Source organism: Electrophorus electricus, chromosome 8 (assembly GCF_013358815.1).
Source record: "Electrophorus electricus isolate fEleEle1 chromosome 8, fEleEle1.pri, whole genome shotgun sequence".
NCBI lineage: Eukaryota > Metazoa > Chordata > Actinopteri > Gymnotiformes > Gymnotidae > Electrophorus > Electrophorus electricus.
In genome coordinates, this window is record NC_049542.1 from 19,907,936 (window position 1) to 19,931,907 (window position 23,972).

The 23,972-nt window shown below is 40.2% G+C and overlaps 3 protein-coding genes and 1 long non-coding RNA gene across 13 annotated transcripts in view; 1 reads left to right on the forward strand and 3 right to left on the reverse strand.

The window, feature by feature from the left end:
• Window positions 1-3,422, reverse strand: part of macf1a (microtubule actin crosslinking factor 1a) — a 130,328-nt gene extending 126,906 nt beyond the window's left edge. For 7 of the 8 annotated variants that reach the window (XM_035528859.1, XM_035528862.1, XM_035528860.1 and 4 more), the window contains exons 1-2: window positions 3,224-3,422; window positions 304-538 (exon numbers count right to left, since the gene is read on the reverse strand). In XM_035528859.1, coding sequence (XP_035384752.1) covers window positions 304-526 — 223 coding nt within the window. In that variant the 5' untranslated portion in view covers window positions 527-538; window positions 3,224-3,422. Of the gene's footprint in view, window positions 1-303; window positions 539-3,223 lie in introns of those variants that run through there. The other variant, XM_035528856.1, reaches the window with a different exon arrangement.
• Window positions 3,423-4,915: 1,493 nt separating this feature from the next.
• ndufs5 (NADH:ubiquinone oxidoreductase subunit S5) lies at window positions 4,916-6,712 on the reverse strand. The gene is made up of 3 exons (XM_027000869.2): window positions 6,607-6,712; window positions 5,355-5,574; window positions 4,916-5,177 (listed from the first exon to the last, which is right to left on the reverse strand). Exons 2-3 carry the CDS (start codon window positions 5,568-5,570, stop codon window positions 5,079-5,081), a joined length of 315 nt encoding a protein of 104 aa, XP_026856670.2. The 5' UTR covers window positions 5,571-5,574; window positions 6,607-6,712; the 3' UTR covers window positions 4,916-5,078.
• Window positions 6,713-6,795: 83 nt separating this feature from the next.
• LOC113571754 lies at window positions 6,796-11,448 on the forward strand. The gene is made up of 3 exons (XR_003410024.2): window positions 6,796-7,058; window positions 7,252-7,368; window positions 10,705-11,448. It is a non-coding gene; the product is annotated as an uncharacterized LOC113571754 (long non-coding RNA).
• Window positions 10,137-23,603, reverse strand: rnf19b (ring finger protein 19B). 3 transcript variants are annotated; one of them, XM_035528868.1, is made up of 10 exons: window positions 23,324-23,603; window positions 17,736-18,041; window positions 16,814-17,541; window positions 14,999-15,198; window positions 14,294-14,438; window positions 14,001-14,163; window positions 12,960-13,077; window positions 12,636-12,776; window positions 12,333-12,522; window positions 10,137-12,191 (listed from the first exon to the last, which is right to left on the reverse strand). In XM_035528868.1, the coding sequence occupies exons 3-10, from the start codon at window positions 17,389-17,391 to the stop codon at window positions 11,450-11,452; spliced, it is 2,277 nt and encodes a 758-aa protein (XP_035384761.1). In that variant the 5' UTR covers window positions 17,392-17,541; window positions 17,736-18,041; window positions 23,324-23,603; the 3' UTR covers window positions 10,137-11,449. The 3 variants fall into 3 exon arrangements, with proteins under 3 accessions (XP_035384761.1, XP_026856671.2, XP_035384760.1); XM_027000870.2 differs by having other exon boundaries at window positions 10,137-11,870; window positions 12,057-12,191; window positions 16,814-18,041; window positions 23,324-23,602; XM_035528867.1 differs by having other exon boundaries at window positions 16,814-18,041.
• Between the last annotated feature and the right edge of the window lie 369 nt (window positions 23,604-23,972).

The following is a 23,972-nucleotide window of genomic DNA, read 5'->3' on the forward strand; positions in this document are numbered from 1 at the left end:
AAACTAAAACATCACACCTTATTTGATCTTACTTCAGTCAGTGGCTGTACAATATGTATGCCTCCTACTGTTACATTACATGGCATGCCCTACATGTTTTCTCCGGGCTTAGTTCTAGAAGACCCAGAATCAAAGGGTTTTGTCCTTTTCCCTGTTGTCCCCCTACACATATGATTTGACTGATAAGCGGCTATGAATTTCTCATCTACCTCTTTTAGTGCAATCCTATTCTGTCACTCCATCATGAACCTGAATCGACCTGTCACTCTGTCACACGATGTGCCCCTCAGTGCCAGCTCCTACCTGCCACCCGCACTACGGCCCTCTCAGCAGGATCCAGCACAGAGTCCTGGCTCTTCCGCTTGCGCCTCTCGTGTTTGGACAGGTTCCATGGCAGGGTGTCCCCCTTAGGGCCACTGGTGGTGTGGGGACATGGCGACAGGGAGCCCCCTGAGCGCTCGCTCCGTAGCGAGCGCTCACTCGCACACGAGCGCTCGCTCAAGCTCTCCTCGTCGGAGGAAGACATATCGCCGGGGTGCTGCAAGGGAACATAAGGACTTGGTTGGTAGGGAACAGTTCAGAGAAGAAGTAAGAAATGGGGTAAAAAAAATTTATAAAAGAACACACTTTAACATGGCATAATCAGTCATCCATAATCTCTCAAAAACAAATAATACATGGACACTTGCAACTCATGTAATCATGTCATCCTTAATTCCAGCACTCTAACTATTATAGTATTGAGACAAAAGAACCAGACATTCTCCACTGTCAACTGATCAAAGAGTATCAGCAAATCATTCCTCAAAGTCTGAGTAAGGAGAAGATGAGAGACAGACAGACATCAGGCCATCACCAGAGAATCAGGGAATAGTGATGGACAGAAAAGAAGATGTGATTCAAAGAGCTTCATCACAGTACTATTAATATAACATCAGGACCAGATCAATTCCAGGCATTTTAGCTAACTGGCTCTGAATGGTGATCTGATATCCTCTGTAATCAGCAAGAAGGAATAAGGCCCATGGGAGCCAGACTAGAGATCTCTGAGCACCATGTGTGCTGAAAGATCAATACCAATGACCTCAAAGTATTTGGACTTTATTCACTTCAGTCCAAGCTTCTCATGGCATCTGGTGAAATACATAAAAAAAATTGGACAACAGCCCTCCTAACCTAATTCTTTCGAGATAATTTTCTTGAGTCAACTTCCTTGACTGACCACTTCTGTGAAGAGATATAGATTGAGTATTAGTTTGAATTGGGGACAATGGATGTTTTTTTTTATTGTTCACTGTGCAATACACATGTTAATGTAGATGAGTATGTATTGTGTGTGCATGTCCAGTTCTGTACTTAGTTTTGATGAGTAGGACTGAGCACAAGGAAAGCTCTGCATGGAGGTTGCTAGGTTAGCATTCCACCTGACTCATGGCTGCTTGTGTTTCACTTCTGTGGCAGCAAACATTTATAAATAGACTCATTTCAAAGCCATACTATCACATTATTCTCACGTGGAACAATGTGAAAGGAAAAAACAGCTTTTTAGAAATGGTTTTCAAAGCTGTGAGAGAGAAAAAAATGTTTGTACAAAAATCACAACTGTTTTTGATTTGATTGTTTCAGTTTCATGACAACTTCTGACAGCTTGTGGCAGTTAAAAGCACACCGTGCACTGACAGACAGTCATCATGTTTATTTAAAGTCTCAGTATAATTGGCTCAGAATTTCTAAATAGTGCTGGTCTTTCCACAAGCACTATCACAGTACATTTTGAAACAACATACCTCAGCACCACTGGCCTACAGATCTTGAAAGCCAGAGGCATGCCATCTATCACAAGTTTCAAAAGGACAGAAACCTCAACTAAGGGCAACAGTAGTGCTCTCATGATATACCTGTCCCTGCAGTGTTAGCACTCACTGGAAACAAGTGGAGAATAGAACCCCATAGACATAATATGGAAAAAAAAAAAAAAAAAAAAAAAAACTAGCAACAAAGTACTCTAGGGATTAGTGCTCATTGAATGAACAACATTTAAACTCACAATAATGAGGGATCTCTATACCAAGAAAAGAAACAGTGATGGTGCTGGACATCATATGCTGACATGTTCAGCCTTTCATATAAGGGCATGATACAGAAAATGGGCGTTTTCAGGTGACAAACAAGAGGTTTGGAGAAAAGTTAATGTAGCAGGTGAAAGAATGGATACATGCTTTGTTATTTTCCATTCTATCCCAGCTGGAATCAGCAGACTAGTGAACTACATAAACTAAATATCAAGGATTATCAGTGCAGAGAAAGCATTCCACACAAAATAATTTTAGGTACTGGATTAATCGATGCTACGATGTTATATTTAGACTGAAATGATCGACCATTAGCTAACTCTAATAATTTTGTAAGGTGTGGTACATGGAGCGTAAGGCTCAACATTGTAACCAGCGGGAATTCAACAGATAGTGTTCTTGGTTTGTTCAATTTGCGCACTAAAGCTTCCGTATAATTTAATTTACTGATTATAGGACATATACATGACTATTAGGTACCGGTTAAGTACGGAACTGCATTGAATAACGAGTCCTTTTTGTTTAGCTGTGCACTTTTTTGCCAGGGAAACATGCATTGCTATCTGTGGATAGAATAGACCATCGAAAGATAAAAATCTGTCTTTAGGAACGCCCCGTCTTAAAGGTCGTAGATGACACTAGAGTTGACAAGGGAGGCTGCTAAAATGATAAATGTATAAAACATGAGAACACAAACGAGAAATCCTGGCTCATAAATCGCTTGGATTGTGGAGTGAACGTGAGGAAGAAGTCTGCGAGTGAGCATCAGTCTGAGAGCTCATGTAAAGCCTTTGTCCGAACAGCCGAACGTGTTCCTCACGGCCAAGATCAGATGCTAGTGCGCATAAGAAACGCTCCCCAGTGAAATAACGGTTGTTAATAAACGCAAAACGCTTCAGTTCAACCAAATTGTCATAGATTTGAGTTGTTTCTTTTAATTAACTGCCCGCTTTAATTTCATTAGCTTCATCTAATTTAGAACAGTATTACCTCAAATTAGAGCATTAACGTTAGTCTAGGGAAAAACTGAATAAATGTACACGCAGACACGCAGACAGATCCTGCCAAAAAAAAGAGAGAGAGCGACAGAGGCGAAACAGCTTCAGGCATGCAGAAGCTCTGAGGGATGACCGACATTTGGACCTCCTTACCGGATAACGGTGGACCCCGGAACCACACACAGTCTAACAAGAACAGGGATGCGGTTATACCCCGGATTCCAGTCCTGCTGTGTACGGTGCGCAAGGAGCTTTACGGCTTCAGCTTCGGACGGTCTGTGAAATGGTATGCGACCGTTTGCACCGACCGGGCTACGGAAGAACAGGGTACCGAGTGCCTCGATAATGGCTGTCTATTCCCCTCCTTTCGTATTCCTCCTTCTCTCCCGCTCTCACGGACCCCCTCCTCTCTCACACATTCGTCTGCTTCCACTACCGCTTTCCCTCTTTCTCCTCCCCACGCAATATACATTAATAAGGGATGACATCTAGTTGATGGACTGTGTTGGAATCACAAGACACATTAATTCTAAAGGCTGACTTAGCAGTTCACACCACTATTGTCCAACGCGAAATAGGGCTTGTATCCAAAAGGCGTGATATCTACTTTTTTCAGGTTTAGGTGGAGCATGAAGAGAGAGCAGGTTGCCTCTATGCACATCATTCAAGATGTTCTAGATTTCTATTTGATTGGCATTTATTTCTCCTAAACTGAAATGTTTCACACAAAATCTTCACCTCCCCAAACAGAAGAATGCTAAGTTTTCAGAAGGAATATTCTTCTCAACTCTCGGTTTTGAACTAATCAGGAACGCAGGGATTTTTGCAAATCAGGGATAATCTGAATTCAGTAGAGTCCAACAGACGGAAGGTTGAGATCTTTAAACCAAAAACGTCCATCCTAGTCTCTGCTCTGCAGATTATAACTGGACCCTGTGACTGTGTGAACTCCTCGCTGTTTAAAAAAAGAGATGGATTCAAGTGATAACAATAGTCGGAAAGTGAACCGCAACTATGCAAACCCAATCACAGGGCGGATTATTCGGCCCCTCTTGATATTCAGACTATGGGTGATATTCTAACTACACGTTTACATGCATTAGTGCAAATTAAATAATTAAAGCAGATTTTTAAATCAGTGCTTTGAAAGCGAGAGTCATCGAACGTGAATTGAATCAATGGTTTAGCAAAATTGTAACTTGTCAGTTTAAAGTTGCAACCTGATCATTATAATCAAGGTGTTATTTAATTAAAACGTTTAGTCATTGTGAGCCATTGGTAGTTTATTAGCACCACCTAGTGAGCAAAAAGCAGCTTCCATTTCGAAGGATTACGCACACTGTAAATCAAACAGAATGATAGTAAATGCATGTATATTTGATAAGGGTTATGCAATTATATTTCATTGGGTTAGCTGTACCTTGAGAATGTTTAATAATTCAGAGTATACTGTATTCCTATTTAAGGTTAAATAAACAAGTCAATGTATGCAACTCTAACCATATAGTTGCACCATAGGATGTTAACTGAAAAAAGTAAATTGAAGGCTTTGATACAATTTCCAACTTCTTTCCTGGAAGAAAAACCTGTGCCTAGCATTAGTCACATTTACAGCAACAAAAGAAATTCAGCAAGGGAGCAAAATGTTGACCATGATCTTATAAAGTAACTTACACATGTTGTCAATTAACTGCCATATTAACAACTGCACAGTATATGGCTTACCATATGATTATAAATTACAAATCAGTAGCACTGAAACTATAGTGGAACGGAACTGATAAAACGCACTTTGCTTGCCAGGCTGATTACATATACCAAAAAAAGTATATAAAAACACAATGATACAGATCTCAATCAACTATTTATTTATATTAGAAGGAGAACAGAAGCAATGCTCACAATAATAAGTATAATAAACAATTTAGTAAGCACACTGATTATAATACCAGTGTTAGCATACTGCTCAAAAAAGGCATCGTTTTATCTGCCACAATAGGGTTCATGGCTAAGCTTTTTTATTGCCAGTGTGGTGCGGAAGTGGTGTGTAGGATCCCTCTTTAATCATCTTGTCCCTCTGCTTCTGAATTTCAAGCAAGCGCTGGTACTAAGAAGACACAGCAAAGACAGCATCGATATGGTACAGTCTACAAACAAAGTTATCTAAACAAATTACATCCTAAAGGGAATAAAAATTATGGAAGTTGAATTTAAATGTCATCTTAAAACTCAGCATTTAAAACAAGCCCTGCTCCAGATCCTTAACTATTTAAAGTGTATTTACCGTCTTTTGTCGGTGCATGCATTCATAGAAATCTTCTAACTCCAGTTTGCATTCATTTTTAGCACGTAGCTGGCCAATCCCATGTGCACACTCTATCCACTCCTTCTCAAAGGCATGGCAGCGCGCAGCTTGTTTATATGGCTGCCCACTGCTCTGGTTCAGGAGCCAGCGGTCCAAATTGATGCCCAGCTTTGACTGAAGGTCAATGAACGGCATAGTTCTGTGGAATACATACAAATATTGTTAATTAGGAAGCTGATATTTCAATAGTATTTATTTCTACTATGAAGTGTTTTTTGCACCAATGTATAAGTATTTAATAATTGCAATGGAGCTAAGAACTAGTCTGAAAACCACATTGCTGCCCTATCCCCAACCTCACCCAAGGTTGTACTTAACATGCCAGGCATAATGGAACAAATTCCAGGCTGGCTGAAATGTGGAAAGCTGCCCATTATATAATACTCACCACTATATCATGTCTGATTCCATAACTAATTTGTGTTACTCTTCTGCTGGCTGGATGTACCTGGGTGGCAAATGTCTCAACAGCAGTGGCACATGTAGAATCTCCAACTGTGCCCAATTCACACATATCAGTGCACCCACAGGCATCATACTACTACTATGTCACTGTTGCAGTGAGAATTGTGTGCCACCTATTCTGAAATAATACGCAGTCAGCAGTGGTTCTCCGATCAGAAACTGACCAGTGATGAACTTGGTGGAGAGGTGAACTTGAGTGCAATGCAATTTGAGTGCAAAGATGAACTTGAGTGCAAGGTAGCTACGTGTTTCTAATAAACTGGATGGTGAATGTGGGTAAATTAAACTCGAGCTAGCCATTTTAGGAACTTCTTAAACCTAATCCATCCAACTACGTTCACACAAGTTCTAGGTTAGCTATTTCTAGCTAGTTAACTATAATTACTGACGATCAGGACCAAACTAGCTAGTACAGACTAATGAATGGTGAAAATGATCTTTGCAACAGCAAATATATGCATCGCTCGCTAAAAATGTATTTACTCTTAACTAGTTAGCTAGATAACGTAGTGTATCTAAACCACAAAAGGTAAACAGGCAGAACGAGCGAGCAAGCTAGCTAGCTAGCTAGCTAATGAATATTCAAACGAGACCATTATAGAAATAAAGGAGTTTAGACTTATCAAAACATGCATATATGTATAACAACGTAGAAACGATCTCTATTTATTATGTAGCGTTAATAGTCTAATATTTAAAAACATACCTTGCTGTTCGGATTCACTTTAACCTTTCCCAGTTCACTGACGGCTTACCGTAAATCACTTTTTCACAATGTAGTTTTGCGACGTTGCTGTAAAAATGTTCTCGCGTGAACCGTACATCGCGACAGCAGGGGGCCCTAATATGGAAAGCCAAAGTGATCAAAATTCACCTCAAACGAAACGCGTTTTACGCCGTTATACTCCAAAACGCAGTATTTTACGGCGTTTATATGTCAGTTGAAACGCAGCGAAAAGCACCGCTTTAAGTACTCCAAAACGCCGTTTTGGCATGCTTACAACAGCGTTTAAAACGCCGTTTTATAGTATGATAATGAGCTCCACCTAATAGGTTTGACAGCCAAGACTTGAACTTTCTTCACCCACTCACTCACGAACAAGGTCAGACCAGAACAATTCACTACAGATCTTAATCGGCTGAAGAACCATTGCTCAGGTTTGTTTATTTTGGGGATTTACATATGTGTTAATTCACTAAATAATTGATTTATTCATACACTTACTAGCTAGCTAGGTTAGCTAGCTGGCTAGAAGTTTAGTAGACCTGGCAGTAGTGACCATGGATAGATACTTAGGACATCGTACTTTAAATGGGCACTTGTCTAACTAGTTGGCAACATTTTCTACAGCTGGAAGATGGCGAGGAGGAACTTCATTTTACTTGGTCGACGGACACTTAATGACTGCACTCGACTACTATTAACAGACAATCCTGGACCTGATGTACTTAATTCCACATTAAGGAGGTATGGGCCATTTTAAAGGAGTTAATCGCCGAGTCCGTTAAACTGGTAAAATACTAACCAGAGACAACTAGCTAACTGATAATTGACTGCAAAACAGAGCTCACCCAAAGGTAGCTGTAGTTGACCAGTAATGAGTTGCTTCTAGTGCTAGACTGAAAGCAAGTTTATATTGGAGGAACAAATGCACGTTTGTGCCGTGCTTGTTGCCTAGCTAGCTATCAGAGGTGCGGGTTGGTAGTGTCGTTGCAACTGATGACTTCAGACTTTTGTTCTGGTTAAAACTGAATGAAAGTGGAAGGGCTTATTGTAGCAAACTCAAGAGGGATGCCAAACAGCGAATATGGACAACAGGGATACTCCCAAGACCAATAGCGCTGTTTTGTACACTTGTGTCCTTGCTCAAAGTCTAGCACTGAGCAGTCGAGACCCCCGTCTCAAAGCTGCTGAGTTTATTTGGTTATTTGTTCAAGTTTGAGCAGTGTCTGTCTCCAAATGGGAGTTACGGGGTATTCCCATCTTAGAAAATGGCTAGTAAGAAATACTAGTTCTTTAAAAACTATACAGATTTTAAGAGGGGGAAAAAATCGTAATTGTAATTGTCATATTTAATCATCTTAAATTATTGGCACAGGCCTTGTGACGTTTGTTGAGAGAATCTATATAACATGTCCTTTCCCCATTCATTCTAGTCCATTTGGCTTGTCTGTTATGTTTTATAACTCAGAAAAAGTACACTGGATTTTTTTTTTAAAGAATGTTTGTTTAGTATGCCCTCAGTTGTTTTTCTGTTTGTCTCCCATTCACTGTGGTCTTCACATGTGTGTTCTTGGTCAGGTTAGTCCCTACCACAGTGGAGTCACCTGCATGTCAGAGACACTCCTGCTGTGCTTGAAAACAAAGGCCTCACCTGTATGCTCACTCACCCTGCTGAAGAGCCTGAAAGCCTGGGCTGGAGAATTTATTAATTAGATCAGTAACATCTTTATTCTGTCTGGTTTGGTGACTGTCCCCTCTGCGCACACCAACTACAGCAGTTTCACCCCCTTACATAGCCATGATTGACTTGATTCTCCTTGTCACTCTTTTTAAGTGACCTCACATTACTAGATGCTCACACATTACTCAGTGGTCTCTTCTGATTAAACTTATGACTTCTGTTTAATGACTAAGCTTGCTACATATCTATTTTTCCTAATATATTACTACTTACTCTATGCTCCCATCTTTTCTTAAATTGGCTCCTATCTCCCATTGCTTGTGATATCTGGTGTCTACCAGAGGATGGGATACAGTTGAGTCTTGGTTGCTCTCAAGGTTTCTTCATGATCTGAAGGGAGTTTTTTTCTTTACTAACATTGCCTTGTAATTGGACTCTGATGTCAGTATAGCTGGTTTGTGATGACACCGGTTATGGAAAGTACTATACAAGTAAATTTGAACTGAATAATACATTTCACAAGCTTGCACATAAGCTGATTTAAATGAAATAAATATTTTACCATGATGAGTAACATTGCTTCAAATTTGGTAACTGAAATTGCTGACCACCCCACCTACCCCCTTGTGTGTGTGTGTAATTTTATATTTATATAATTTTTTAATATATGTTTATATATATATATATATATATATATATATATATATATATATATATATATATATATATATATAAATTTTTAATATATATATATATTTATATATATATATATATATATATATATATATATATATATATAAATTTTTAATATATGTTTATATATATATACATATAAATATATATATATATATAATTTTTTAATATATGTTTATATATATAAAAAAATATATATATAAATATATATATACATATAAATATTTATATATATGTAAATATATTTATATATTTATTTATATATATAATATATTTATATATATATAAATATATTTTTATATATATATTATATATATATATATATTTATTTATATATATAATATATATAAATAAATCTATAAATATATTTATATAAATATAAATATATTTATATATATATAAAAATATATTTATATATATTTATATATATATATAAATATATTTATATAAATTTATATATATATATAAATATATTTATATAAATTTATATATATATATAAATATAAATATATTTATATATAATAAATATATTTATATGTAAATATATTTTTATATATATATATAAATATATTTATATATATATATATATATATTTATATATATATATAATAAATATATTTATATATATATAATAAATATATTTATAAAAATATATATAAAAATATATTTATATATATATATTTATATGTAAATATATATAAATAAATAAATATATAACACATTTGTCACGTTGTAATTTTTCTTAGTTTCAGCTTTGTTTTGAAGACGTTCGAACGTTAACTTCCTCATATATTAAAGCCTGACTGAATTACAGCCCAGATGTCGAATTGTATTCAGTTTAGGGCCAGGATACATGACTACATATATCTGCAGAAAGGTATCACAGATTTATTTTATTTTTTTTAATCAAAGAATACATAAACTGTTGCCACAGACAAATGTTTATTCTAGTGAAACTAGCTTTGACAAGGATCACCGTCCTGGCTAAACAAAACGGCACAAGATTGCAGATGTTTGACTTCCATACTGCTTGCCATGTCAGTATTAATTTAGTTATGTTTATTATCTACTTTAAGCATTTTCTTAGTCGTGGTAAGTTCATTGCCTCACAAGAGAATAAATACTTCACTGGATCATATTTTCAAGGTGGATATCTTAAAAGATGCTCAGTTTTTATTATCACACAATACTTTCCATTATTAATATTACAAGGGATTAAAATACAACTGAGAGGAAACAGACAACAACAACAACAACAAAAAAAAAATGCAGCTTCTGAGATCCAAAAAGCATAAAAGGATTTTCAGTATTCCATCACATCCACTAAGACATAACAAAATGTATGCTATATACCCAAATGCTTTGTTATCCAAGAGGGATATAATTAAAAGTTTCATCATCCAATAAAGATATGGATGGTAAGCACAAGCATATACATAACACAGAGAGAGGAGAGAGATGTCCTTGAAGAACAATGACAAATACTGTGATAAAGTGCACAATCCTCATTCATACAACTCAGTCTATTACTTAGCAATGCATAAACCCAGACACACTGCAGTGAATCCATAATACAGGGCTGTGTTACAAAACAAAGAGCATCTGATTTCATGCCCTAGTATTGATATTGATATTGATTCATATTTATATTCTTTCGCTCTCTCTCTCTCTCTCTCTCTCTCTCTCTCTCTCTCTCTCTCTCTCAGGAAAGTCAGGAAGACAGTAATTTCGATGGAACTTTCTGCATGTAAAGTGATCACTTCCTTATGCCATTGACTCCCCTCCTTCACTGTACTCCAGTCTCTGTGCAGGTCCATGTACACCTTACTACTGTGCAAACTAGGAAACTTGGTCAGTGCAACCACTGTATACTATGCTTGTGTCCTCACATACAGGTGTAGGTCATGCATACACATGCATACAGAAAATCAAACAATTTTCAGGTTGATTAGTTATAAATAAAAATACACACTCCAACATACATAGAAAACATTATACTCCATCTAAACCCCAGCCCACAGGCACCCACATACTTTCGTTGTCTGCTTGGTGATATTTTATTAAATGTTTTTTTTTTTTACATTAATTTTTCTCCACTCAACCTTTCACACAGGAATTTTTGTGGCAATGATAATCCATAGGTACTAACATTTTCTTTTTTTTTTTAAATTTTACTTAAATAGCCAAGGCATTTTTGCACCAATAAGTAAACAAACAATTCTATGAATAACTAACAGTATGAATTGTTGTAGAGGTAGAGTCCCGACAGTATTTCCTCAGTACTTCAGGCAAGACAGACAGGAACACAGAACAACGGTCAGGCAGACACATGCCACCTAGTTGCCTGAAAAGGTGTTTTAATAATTTTTTTTTAAAAGCAGCAAAATAACAGGAAAAGCAGTAATAAATGATCAAAAACAATCTGTGCAATTGTGAGAGCTCACAGATCTCTCACACATAAAGGATGACGTTATCGGGACAGTGCAGGCCATCGGTGGAGTTCAAGGCTCGGCAGGTGGGCTGAGGTGGGTGAGAGGGGTGGGAGCACTTAGGATGAGGGGAGTCACAATCATCCGACGTGAGCTCTGCAATGTCGTCTGACTGTGTGTCAGACATCTCCAGGTCACTGCGGATGCTCTCCGGCTGAGCCAGGGTGACATCACGAAGCCCCTCCCTAAGTGATCCCCCTGGAGACAGGCCCAGAGATGAGCCGGATAAAACCCCACCTCTGTGAGAGCTGCAGTCCTGAGGCTCCTCCCCTGAGCCAGGTGCCATGGCAGTGACGGGGGGCGCCAGATCCTCTTCACTAGTTAGACACAGATGGCTGGGCTTGGTTTCAATGTCCACTTGAATTTCCAGGTTTGTGCCTTCCCTGAAACACATTCCATAGAACACAGGAGTTACACAGGGAAGAAAGCAGAGGTGAAAAAGTGTGTATGTAGGGAGGGGAGTCCAAGTATGACAATGTACTAAAGCAAGATGCAAAAAAACAAAAAAAACAAACAAAACGGGTGGATCTGAGTGCACTGGTGACGCACACACACCCACACACACACACCTGTCGGGCAGGGTGTAGGAGGAGGTGATGGAGCCTGCCATCCCTCGAGTGCTCGCACAGTCGCTGGCTGCCCCCAAGCTCCCGGTCTCTCTCCGTACACCCTCCTTTCCAAGTTCAGCTGCTTGAACCTCTAGCCTGCAACATCGACACAGTTAAGCTACAACATCCTGACAGACGATGACCGGAAAGCTCTTTGGTTTAACTCGCATGAACCCTTTGAAATAAATGCAAATCTTTTATTCCTAATATTTTTAGCATCCAGACTGCTTGTCATACCTGCTGTATTTCCCTGTTCTAGCACCAAGAGCTCCTCCTGCCAGTGTGTTAAAGTGGGGGGCGTCCCCCAGGACTCCAGGGGCCACGGACAAGCCTTCACTTGGGGAGGTGGTGCTGAGGCCACTGGCCCCTCCCTCCAGGCTGCTTTCACCAAGACTGGGGGACTTCAGTGCTCTCCATGCATCAGCAACTACAGGAGGAAAATAAAATTGTACAGCTGTAAATGACCATTATCTGTTAAGCAAAATAAATTCTCTCATGTAGGAAATAGTATGCTGTCAGAAAAACTTTGACACCACTCACCTGTAATAGGTCCATCATCCTCATCAAAGTCAATCCTGACACCTCGGCCCTTCCCTCGACTGACACCACAGCCCCCACCACGGCACAGTGAGATGGGCACCACCCCGTACACATATGCCAACATGATGGGCACACCAATACCTGGCAGGCCAACAGGATACATCTATATAACAAGGTCCCACTAAAAGCTGTATCACAAGCCTTACTGTGTATTTTTTTTAAAAAAGCAGATAAATCTGAACAGAAATATAACCTTGTTAAATGTTGACATTTCTTCCAGTAAATTTCTGTTTATAGTGTTTTTTTCTCCATAAGATAACCTACCCACACTGACTGCTGCAAGGACTGGGGCAGTAACGATGGACAGGGCCACACCCCCTGTGATGGCAAGATTTCTCCTATGCTGCAGTGTTGTTTTCTTTCCCTCATAGTGGGCATATATCTGCACCAGACATCAGAGTAATCTTAGCATCAAACAAGCATATGTATGCTTCTGGTATTTTTCATCAAGTTACCGCTGTAACAGTCTGGAGATTTTGGTTGCATTTACGCTGACAATGAAAAACACAAACACTTCACACAAGACATTTACAGCATTTAGCAGATGCCCTTATTCAGAGTGCCCTACATATTTAATCAATATCAGTATAGTACATGTGCTTCCTGGGAATTCAGGTTTCCTTTTTTTTGGCCTTGGTAGTGCAGCAGATTTTACAGTTTTAAAACTGATGGTATTTAAGAACACTTTAGCTTAGCCTGTCTTTTCAAATAGTAGCCATCACTAAAATATTTGCTGACAAACAAACAAACAAGACTATTTAGTCCTGGAGTCTGGAAACTTCAGCATAGTCTGACTGTAATAACCAATCAGGAAACTTCGCTACAAGGAATTGGTCTTCCCTCCCTGTCAATTATTTTCTGCTTTCATAAAGCACATAGAAGCATAAGCAAGACTTCCTGGTTTTGGCATTTTATTGATCTCAAAATATATATATAAAAAAAAAACATCCTCGATGTCCCTGAACCTGCAAACCTTGGTATAGTAAGGCCCTGAAAGTCTCTCAAGCGAAACACAAAGCAAAGAAAAACCTGTTAAACTCTGCTCAACCCTGTTAAACAGCACTGCACTGAAAGAGTATCATAAATACATAAATATTATGTGATAGGATCAAAAGTAATCAAAACACATGAACCAAAATGTGCACAGAAAATGAAGTGCAGGAAACTTCCAGCCATGTCAATAACAAAGTACATTTTTATTCAAATGTAGTTTCTTTATGAAACCATATTGAATTTCCCAGAAACCCACAAGAAGTTAGTCAGTCACAGCACCAGCATATCAGCACAAATGACTCAGAAACTCACCTTGCGGCCTACGTAAACAGGGATGCCAATAACCATGGCAGGCACTGCGATGCCAGCAATCAGGGTGATGCCCACTGGGGCACCAATCAAAGTGCCCAGCTGCCACAGAATCTTCTTCTTACGACTCCATGGCTTTTTCCCCCAGAAAGTACAACCTGATGGACTGAGATGAACAGCACAGAATGAGGCAGGCAGACATGGGGTGCCATTCCCAGGTGCCCTGAGGGAGGCGCTGAACAGATGGTGGTGCGCTTGACTAGACGGCACAGGCAGGCTTTTTAATCTGAGCATACCTGAGGTAGTGCAGGTCGGAGATTTCTTTCATACACAGCCAGCAGAACTCACAGCCACACACTGCACAGGTCATGTGATTACAGCTGCCGTCATTCATCTTGATGATGTAGGCGCCACATCGTGGACAGGGCTTGATGTCATCAGCTGGGTGGGGATTATCAGATTTGGGTTTAAATTAAGCAGAAGCACCCAGAGTGCTTTTTAAAATACAGCATGCTGAGCAGGTGCTTTTTGAATGTCAGGTGATGTAACAGGAAATGCAATCAGCAGAGGCCATTTCACTAGACATTTGTTTCTTAATATAAAAAAGGCCAGTGTGGGGTTGGGGTTGAACCAGTGTTTCACTTGACAATCTAGAATCTATGGTCAAATCTGGAGCAGTCAAAATTATTTTTTACCAGGAAAAATAAATAAATAAAATAAATAAGAATAATAAATAAATACACATACATACATACATACATACATACATATATATATATATATATATATATATATATATATATATATATATATATATATATATATATAAAAAGAGTAAATACATTGGTGTTACACAGTTAATATAGGAGTACCATAACATTTTGGGTTTATTTTATATGATTTGTTCAGCTTTCAGGTCAGTCTTGGGGACCAGGACCAGGCTGTGAAAGAAAGAGAGGCCGAGACAGAGAAGGAAGAGAAGGAGGCAGCGGTGTACTCACTGGGCCCCTGCTCTGCCGTGTAACTGGGCGAGTGGGTGCTGTGAGTTCTCAGGGACAGTGCCCTCTGCTGCCGGGCTGAATCACATGTCTGGTTGGGGTGCCAGGGCTGCTTGCAGTGGTAGCAGAACTCGGCTCCACACCCTTCCCTGCCACATACCAGCCTGGGGCAGCTGGCACAACCTGAGGCGATGACTGCAAACCTGCCAGGAGAAGGGCCAAACATGATCAACAGACCTTTCCAAGAGATTACAATATAGCACATCATTACATATTTGAAGATTTAAAAATTTGATGAGTAAACAGCATAGCTAGAAACCCAAAATCAACTGTAAAAATCTATATACCTTGCTCAAGCTGCATTTATCTGTCTCTTGGCCTACATTATGTGAGCAATCAGCTCACTACAATTTTTTTGTTGCAGAAAGGCAATATGGCAGCCAGACCATCTCTCTGAAAGACAGCATTTCTAATCTAACGGACTTGTTGTGACACGTTACCACAAACAATAGCATGAAGTTGTTAAAGGAAGGGGAACAAAAAAAAAAAAGTTATGATTGCAGGGTTACAGTTAATTTGGCAACACTTGCAAAACGGCATAATAAAACCTAAGTCAGACATGATCCTGAGACATCTAAAACTGACACTCCCTCTTTATGAAAGGTGACTGTTCAGCATGCTCATACTGGCTCAGTAGACCAAGTGTGTGAAGAGAATCCATAATTCATTCAAACACACACGATGCAGCAGCATGCACACCGTCCAGCAAGGAGGTAATGACCGCTTTAATTAAATCACATCCCCGTTACCCATAGCAACACTTGTTCAGCGCAGCATCCCAGTCACCATAGCAACTGACAGCAAGGGGAGAGAATCAAACTGTTTCCTTCCTGGATTGGTTTTCTTCTTTCAGTCAAACTAGGACTGTGTTAAGAAGCTGAAAATATGGAGAGTACGACTCCTCTGTGGAAGGAAACTGACAGAAAGGAAAAATGTATGTGTGTGGGAGAGAGAGAGAGGAAAAAAAAAAAAAAAAACAGACCGGATGGGAGTAGGATGCTGTGAATCTCTAATGAATCCAGTGCAACAGTTAAAAGAATTGTGAGCCTAATCCATGCTGCTGCATACCTTACATATGTAACGTTACTCGGCTTCACACCCATTCTTCTAACACATATGACCAAAGATGCAGCATGAAAAAAGCCAATCACATATTAACGACACTTGTGGCATGGGGAACAACACAAAGTGCCACAGAAACCACCCATTAACACTGCCACCAAAACGGCAACTCTTTTTCCCTCTAGAAAAGGTTGTTCTCTGAAAACTGCTGTTTCTTGTGACAACTGTGGGCTTGAAAAGGAGTGGTGTTGACTCAAAGACGCAGACATGCCCCTGGTATGTGGGTCATCAACCCACCAGTGTTTGACAAATCTCCTATATACCACAAGGTTCTGCACAGTAAACATGCTCTCTCTAAATGACACATCTACTGACTGAAGCTTCCCACAAGCAGAGCAGCTTGTGTTCTCTCTATGACCTTTCAGATGCCTCCTACACTTGTTAAAGTAGGAACAGATGCAGGGCTCCTCCGTATCAAACCTTTTGAATCTAAATATGAGTTATGTGAAAAGACATAAGCAAGAATATCAAAGGAATACTTCAGTCAATACTTGGTAACATTACTAATAGCCAAAGCTGATAGGAGACCACAGGATCAAAATAACTGGTAAGTCTTAGCTTCCATTCAACATCTGCAGCAATTCAACGTCGGGTATGCACCTTTCAGTGTGTTAAAGAATACCCTGACAGACTCACCCGCAATCTGGGGCAGGGCACCACCGACAATCGGGGTCTGAGGCGAGGCAGCGCCTAAGCAGGAACTCCTCGTACTTCTCTAGCAGGGCGGCATCGTCCAGGATGAGTGCCACCTGCCTGGGAGCCAGCCTCTCGGCGCACTCGGGGCAACTGAGTTGAACGCGGCTCTCCGTGATCTCGATGCGCAGGTACTGGCGCAGGCAGCACAGGCACGAGCGGTGGCTGCAGCCCTGCAGCTCTGCCAGCTGCTCCCGTGGCTGCTGCACCAGGCACAGCGGGCATTCAAGTAGCTCCGGCCCGACGGGCGAAGCAGGCTCAGCTGGGTCGGCGGTGGGGGCGTCTGGGGAGGTGGCTGTGGGTGTGGGAGGCTGCAGGAGCTGCTGCTGTTGCTGCTGCTGGTGAAGTTGCTGGGCTAATGGTGTGCCAACGCTGGTCTTGCTTCCCCTGGAGCCCCGTTTACTGTGGAAGAGGCTGGAGAAGGAGATTCTGCCCTGCTTCTTGCCTGGTCCACGACATTTAGGATTGGCAATGCCACTGACAGAAGAATGGGGCGATTCAGAGTCTTTTTCTGATCCCATTGCACAGGGATGGCCTAAGAGAGTCCCTTAGCTTTTATCCTTATTAGTCTGATGGGGGTTGGGACAAATTCTAAAAAGGTAGATTCTAATGGTCTCTTATTGTTGAGGTCAGACCAACAAAGCCTACTTCCTTAAGAGTGTATAAGTACTCTAGGATAAAAAAAAAAAAAAAAAAAAGTTTCAAATAAACAAATTCCAGTTATCAACAGCTGTGGATAGTTCCAGTCATACAGTCATAAACTTCCTTCTGCACCGTACAAGGAACAAGCAGTAAAACAAAAGACAAAGATAATTTTCAGAATGAGTCTGATAGAAGGGAAAGAGAAACTGAAAAATCCCCTCACCGTCCTACAGGCTCCTTCTGGTAACAGTCAAAAGACTGTCATAGACTGATTAGCAATTAAGTAAACATATCTATTATCCCGCAGTACTATAGACTCAAAAACAAGCTCACTGAAATCAGGAAAAAAAAAAGGAAGCTGCAAGTGTATACAATAAATCAGAAATGAGGCTGGACACACAATACATCCACAGGCTCAGAATATCAGGCTTGTTCTTTGCCGACTGTCTTCTCTTCCCTTGGGTGAGTCCCTGAGGGCTGAGGTGAGCTGCTCCAGTTTGTTCCTCTCTCTCTTTCGGAATCAGCCTGCCTGTAAAGAAGAGAAATAGCACAGGAAGTTAGCCCAGAGAGCAGCAAGCTGTAAAGAGCATGCCCGGTGCATGTACACGCACCCCCCCCTCTCGTGCTCGCCACTTCCAGCTTGCTGTTAACCCTTCATGTGCCACAGTAGCTGAAAGAACCACAGTACTGCCTCGCTGATTGCCATTTGACAGGGTCGAATCATTAAGGATCATCATCATCCATGTGACTATTCTATTCACAAACACACAAATACATTAATACTCAGATGATGTACATAGGAAGTATAACAACAGGAAATTTTAGATCCCCCCCCCCCCCAACTGGTAGGAAGCCCCAAATCTGGCAGCTCCAATAGGCTTCAACTCCATAAGAGTGGCTAACACCCTTGCAGTGGTCTAGCAGTGGTTTATTTTCATTATTTTTTGCCGTTTCCATATTTCATTTTTTACCTTATACCTTTATACCCCCCCCTTTTTTTTATCTCACACAAGCTGACACCTTCTGCCTCCATCTCAAATATACACGCACACGCACTGTTGAGCTCTCACTCTCCACTTCACACTGCACTACAAGTGTGGTTGCCATGGTAATCCTCACTATACCAGTACAGCAAACAAGGACCCCTGCAGTCTCTGGCACTTATGAATGCACACAACACAATAGTATATCAAAGACTGTATGATCACAAAGAATTTACATGTTTAAGATGGAACCATTGCTGGTTCTAACTTAAATGGTAAATGGAAGAGAAAGAGAATGATGAATAAGAACATAATGGAGAGGACAAAAAAGTGAAGTCAAGATATAGGAGCAAAAATCAAGTATATGTGCAACAGGATCTGTCTAGGTCACATAAAGCCACCATCTTTAAACAACCATGGAAATGCACACAGCCATAGACACAAGCACACTAAGTGGAAGAGGAAGAAATATGGGAGAGACCATGATACTAGCACAACAGCAGTTGCCAACTCTCCTCTTCCAACACGCTTCATGACATCACAGACATGTGCAGACATGTACATAGTCCCTGCAGTCTGAACATGCCTACCCTTATATTACTAGATAAAAGAAACCATTTATATAGCATCATTGCATCTTTTGCTTTTCCATCTTTTGTTTCTTCAGAATTTTAAATAACATAACTTCAACCGTTTTTTGGAGGGGTCAGCTGAGCCTTCTGCAACACAAAAGATGGCATAGTGAGCTAGCAGAGAATACTCCACTGCTCTCCTTCTCTTCAGCAGGCCTGTTCAGAAAGCTGTGGTGGGAATCAGTGACCCACTTTTCCTCAGACCTGATTGTATTGCTAAAAGCCATTACTGTGACCTGATATCTTAGCCCACTGGCATCATATGCAACAGCACCAGCACATCATGTTTAAGAGGCAGAATAGTAATAATAGTATTGATAAATGCAGCTACACTTTCATAACCTGAACAAACACTCAAACTACCCTCTGCAATTCACTGAAAGAATAAATGAATCATGATTCTCTCTCTCTCTCCAGTTACCATGGTGCTTCTTTAGCAATCCTGTCGAAAAGATAGTGTTGAATCATAGGTAGGGGTGTGTGGGTGTGTGTGTGTGTGTGTGTGTGTGTGTGTGTGTGTGTATCTATATACAAGTCCCAATCCAACAGGTAGCATAATAACCCTCTCATTCCTCTTTGGCCCTTGTTTAGAGAAGGCAGCAGCCTTTGCTAATGCAACTGATGACACAATTACCATCTGTGCTCTCTGAGGTTTGGTGTGTGAGGCGCATGTGGGTGGACAACAAGTCTTCTTTGGTGGTGGTGCTTACAACACACAGTTTGCTAAACTATGTGGCACAATTTCGAAGATATTTAAAATCTAAAGAAATTATACATAAGAACACACTAGGACATTGGCATAAAACTTCACTGTTCACTGATTCAAATTTTGTTAGTATTACCCAAATCATAACTGGGTTGGCTGCTATCTGGAACACAAAGTCACAAATGTCACAACCATACAACTACAGAAGTGCAGTGTTCTTGCACTCATTTCATGTTATGTATATGGTCATCAGTAATGATGACCCAGCCCACCACTGTCACCACTCCGCATTACAGTCAGAATCTAGTGAACCTCACACATATGAACATGCCTACAAATGACTTAGGCTTGTTATAGAACTGCTCAAATATTCATTTAGTGCTCTGACACATATGTGAGTTTACATGTCTGTGCAAGCAACATTTTTGTTGCTTGCATCAGCCATGCTATCAAAACTTTAATTATTTTCAACTTTCCAAAACATAGCTAGGGCATAAACCACAAGGCCTCCCTTCCAGTTCCTCTTGCACAACCAGTTCCAATAACCAGAGTGCTGCAGAAAGTAATAAGATAGAATGTTTGCATAACTGTGGCAGCCAGCTGGATGAAACTACTACTACTCCAGAGAGAGCTTGGAAAGACAACAGTGTGGTGACAAGACTTGTAGCCGGTAGACAGTGAATAAAACTTAATAATATGTAGAATGCATAACTTGCCATATCATATGCATCACTGTATATGGACTAGTAATACTGAATATTTCTAGCACCACCTGGAAAGCAATGGCAGCCTAATTTGGGAGATGTCTGTGCCTTCATGTCTAAATAACAAAGGTTCACAAATGAACATAGGCAATCAGACTGTAATTTCTTTTGCATTTCATAGCCATTGGTCAGCCACAGGCCTACCACCAGGACACTTCTACTCAAACATCTAAGCTCTTGCTTCCACCAACTTGGAGTACAACTTTTAAAAGACTCATCTGAAAGCTAAGCACCTTATGAGTGCATTTCTGAACCACCCAAAGTGGTATTTAGCATGGTATTGGGGTATTCATAATGCTTTAACAGTATTGCATTTTGCCCATCTTACATTTTTAATAAAATGTAAGCCAATAGAGCAGCCAAGCATTTTTTGTTAGTGTGCAATTTAGCCTATGTTCATGTCTACGCTTCAAGCACAACATATGCTCTTTGTTGGCGTTCAGGGTGGTCTGCAGCACTAAAGCATCATTATCCAACAATCACGCAGACCCTACTTAGCATGACAACGTCAGCAAATGAAATTCCCAACCTTTTTTTTTTTTTCCAAAAGCTCAAGTGCCTGCACACACAACCAGTCATTTGCTCTAATGTCTGAACCCCCGGGTCTCTGCCACACCTCCAGTGCCCTGGGTGAGAGGGAGTGAATCCAGTTTGTCCTTAAGTTCTCAGCAGCCCTGGTCAGCATGGCCAGTAACAGCACTTCTCAGCACTTCAGCCCCACCCCAAAAGCCTGTGCACAAGCAGGGACTTTGAGGGCCTGCCTGCACTCAGACCAAGCAAGAGCAGCCTGTTAAGGTCATCTTTCCTTCTTTCATTCCTGCTTACACACTCTCTAAGGTTACATGGTCAGTTTAGCATGCAGGTGTACCTCCTGATCTGGATCTGCTTGCTGTTGCATCATCACAGCTGTGCAGACTACCCATGCGCAGGACACATCAGCCATATATTCAAACGTGATACCTTCAGACTCCTTTTTATTATGAACAGGAACAGGCATATTATGTAATCATCTCACTTATGCATAAAGAAGTCTTAATTCATAATTGCATTTATTTAACTGATGGCAAGCTGCTGGATGTTAAATTTAGTGTATTTAAAAATCTGGAACCTGCGTTTTGCACATTTAAGGATCTTAGGATATGGTCCATTACAAAGAATTTTCTTTCACAAAAGGGCTTTACCTTTGGAGTGTGAGAAATGCCTGGAAATGTATTGGTATTTACAGCATTTAGTAGAAAGTCTTATTCAGACTGACATACAGAAGTGTATTGTCTCCTGGTAAACAATGTATCCATATGCTAATAAAGGAAAATGCAGAGACATAGAGGATGATATCTTTCTGGTTGGTTTGTACCCCATATCCCCACTCCCCATATCAAGACAGACAGACAGACTTGATGGGTTGATTGTGTTTAGTGAAATGTAAGGGAAGCTGGATGATTTCCATGTGGAGCAGGTAACTGTGAGGTGCAGTCCCATCCTTAATAAAGATAAAGTAGCTAAGTTGATAAATTGCCAGCATAGACACATTAGGACTATTATAAACTAACTAGAATATTTTCAAAGTGAAGTAAAGTAAATGAATGATAATGAGTGAGACTAAATGCTCAGAATCTGTAAGATGCGCCGAGTGCCAAGAGACATGAAGGCTACATTTACCTGCAGTTTAACTGAAATCAACACAAAGAGGTAGAGCAAAACATGACATTTTTCAATATTCAGAGATACTGCCTGAGTAAAATTACTGGTGTTTAAAAACGTTAGGAAAATACCCAACCCCACAAAAAAGTTTCACTGTTAAGAACTGAATAACGAAACAGTAACTTCATCTCTTTCATCAGCAGTCATGAATGGAATTACAGGAAGCACAATAAAGCAGAACAATAATTTTCTACAGAATTTACCATGGAACTGAAAGCAGTAGTAAAGACGGGGGAAATCTACGACAATTCCAGCTTCTCTGGAAAATGTCCTATGTGCTGTGCTGCATCCAAACCTTATATGTCATGTACATTAGCCGAGGAGTTGTCTACTTAGGACGTGATGGGAAAGTACGTCTCTAGGTTGTTGAATGTTTAATGTCATGCTCGAAGGAAAAACGCCATTGAAGAAGGCCAATTCTGAGGCTCAGACGTGCTTGATAAGAGACCTCACATCGGGAGCAGAGAAATATGGAGTGAGAGCCTGAGACTGGGAAGGATGTGTTAAAGAACAACGTGAACAGATGCAGCGAAAATGGAAGGTTGCGTTAAATGCAAGCCATTAAGGGTGGGCCGGCGGACAGGCAAGAGAGCCAATAAAAACATAAACGAATTCAAATGACCACCTCTGTAAACCAGCTCATCGGGCTCTAGGAAGACCCCCACCACCTACCTTTAAACGTCGTAATATGACACCAGAACGCAACTAGCCCATAATTACATGAAGAGACAAAAGTAGCCTACATAATGAAGGAAGGCCCATACAAATGCGAGGGAAAATAGGCTATGATCACCTGGGTAACGTTAGACGAAATCTATAGCTACATGTTGTGGCGGAGATTAGGAAAATAAAGACGAACCGATACTGTTAGTCTGTCCTCATCAATTTTGTCATCGTATCGTTTAGCACGACTGGTAACTTTCAAATGTATTTCGGCTCGTTTTGATGTTAATAGCCATCGATCGTAGTCATTAAGAGCAAAACCCGATTTTAACAGGCATACAACTACTCATAAACCCACTTACCTGGAAAAAAACAGATCACATATGATGTTCCCTGGAACAGCGAAAACGATCATCAGAACAGGGCGGCGGTGCACAGAGATCTATGGTGCCGTGTGTACTGTCTATTCAGCCAGCTCCCCGGGGCGGGGGGTCTTCTTTTCAGAGCAAATTTTACACGATACGCAAATTCTGTCAGTAGTGAGAGGACGTGCTCTCCCGGTTACTCTATCCAGCTGTAGCCAGCTACACAGATTATGTCCGTTTCTTGCTTCTCTTTTCCATTTACGTAATAGAGGAAAGCCCCACTGAGTGACGCGCCTTGCATTCTCTTGGAAACCCCACCCCGTGACATCACATTTGAAATGATAGGTCGGCTCGCTAATCCCGAAACTTAACAGGAGTAAACATACAGTCCTAAACTGAAAGCCAACGTATAACTAGTCAAGATTTACTGGAAATACTATTTGTAAAGGAAATCAGATTTATCTGACTCGACTTAGGCTATTTTAAACCATAACCCTTTGAACAAAATTTATTGCACATGAAATATTCCTAGTGCAAAAAAAAAAAAAAAAAAAAAGTTACTCCTGCAGGATAGAAAAGAATCAAAGCACAACAGGTCATACCCAATCACCCAGAAGACCCTAAAAATACACAAAAGATCATTTAA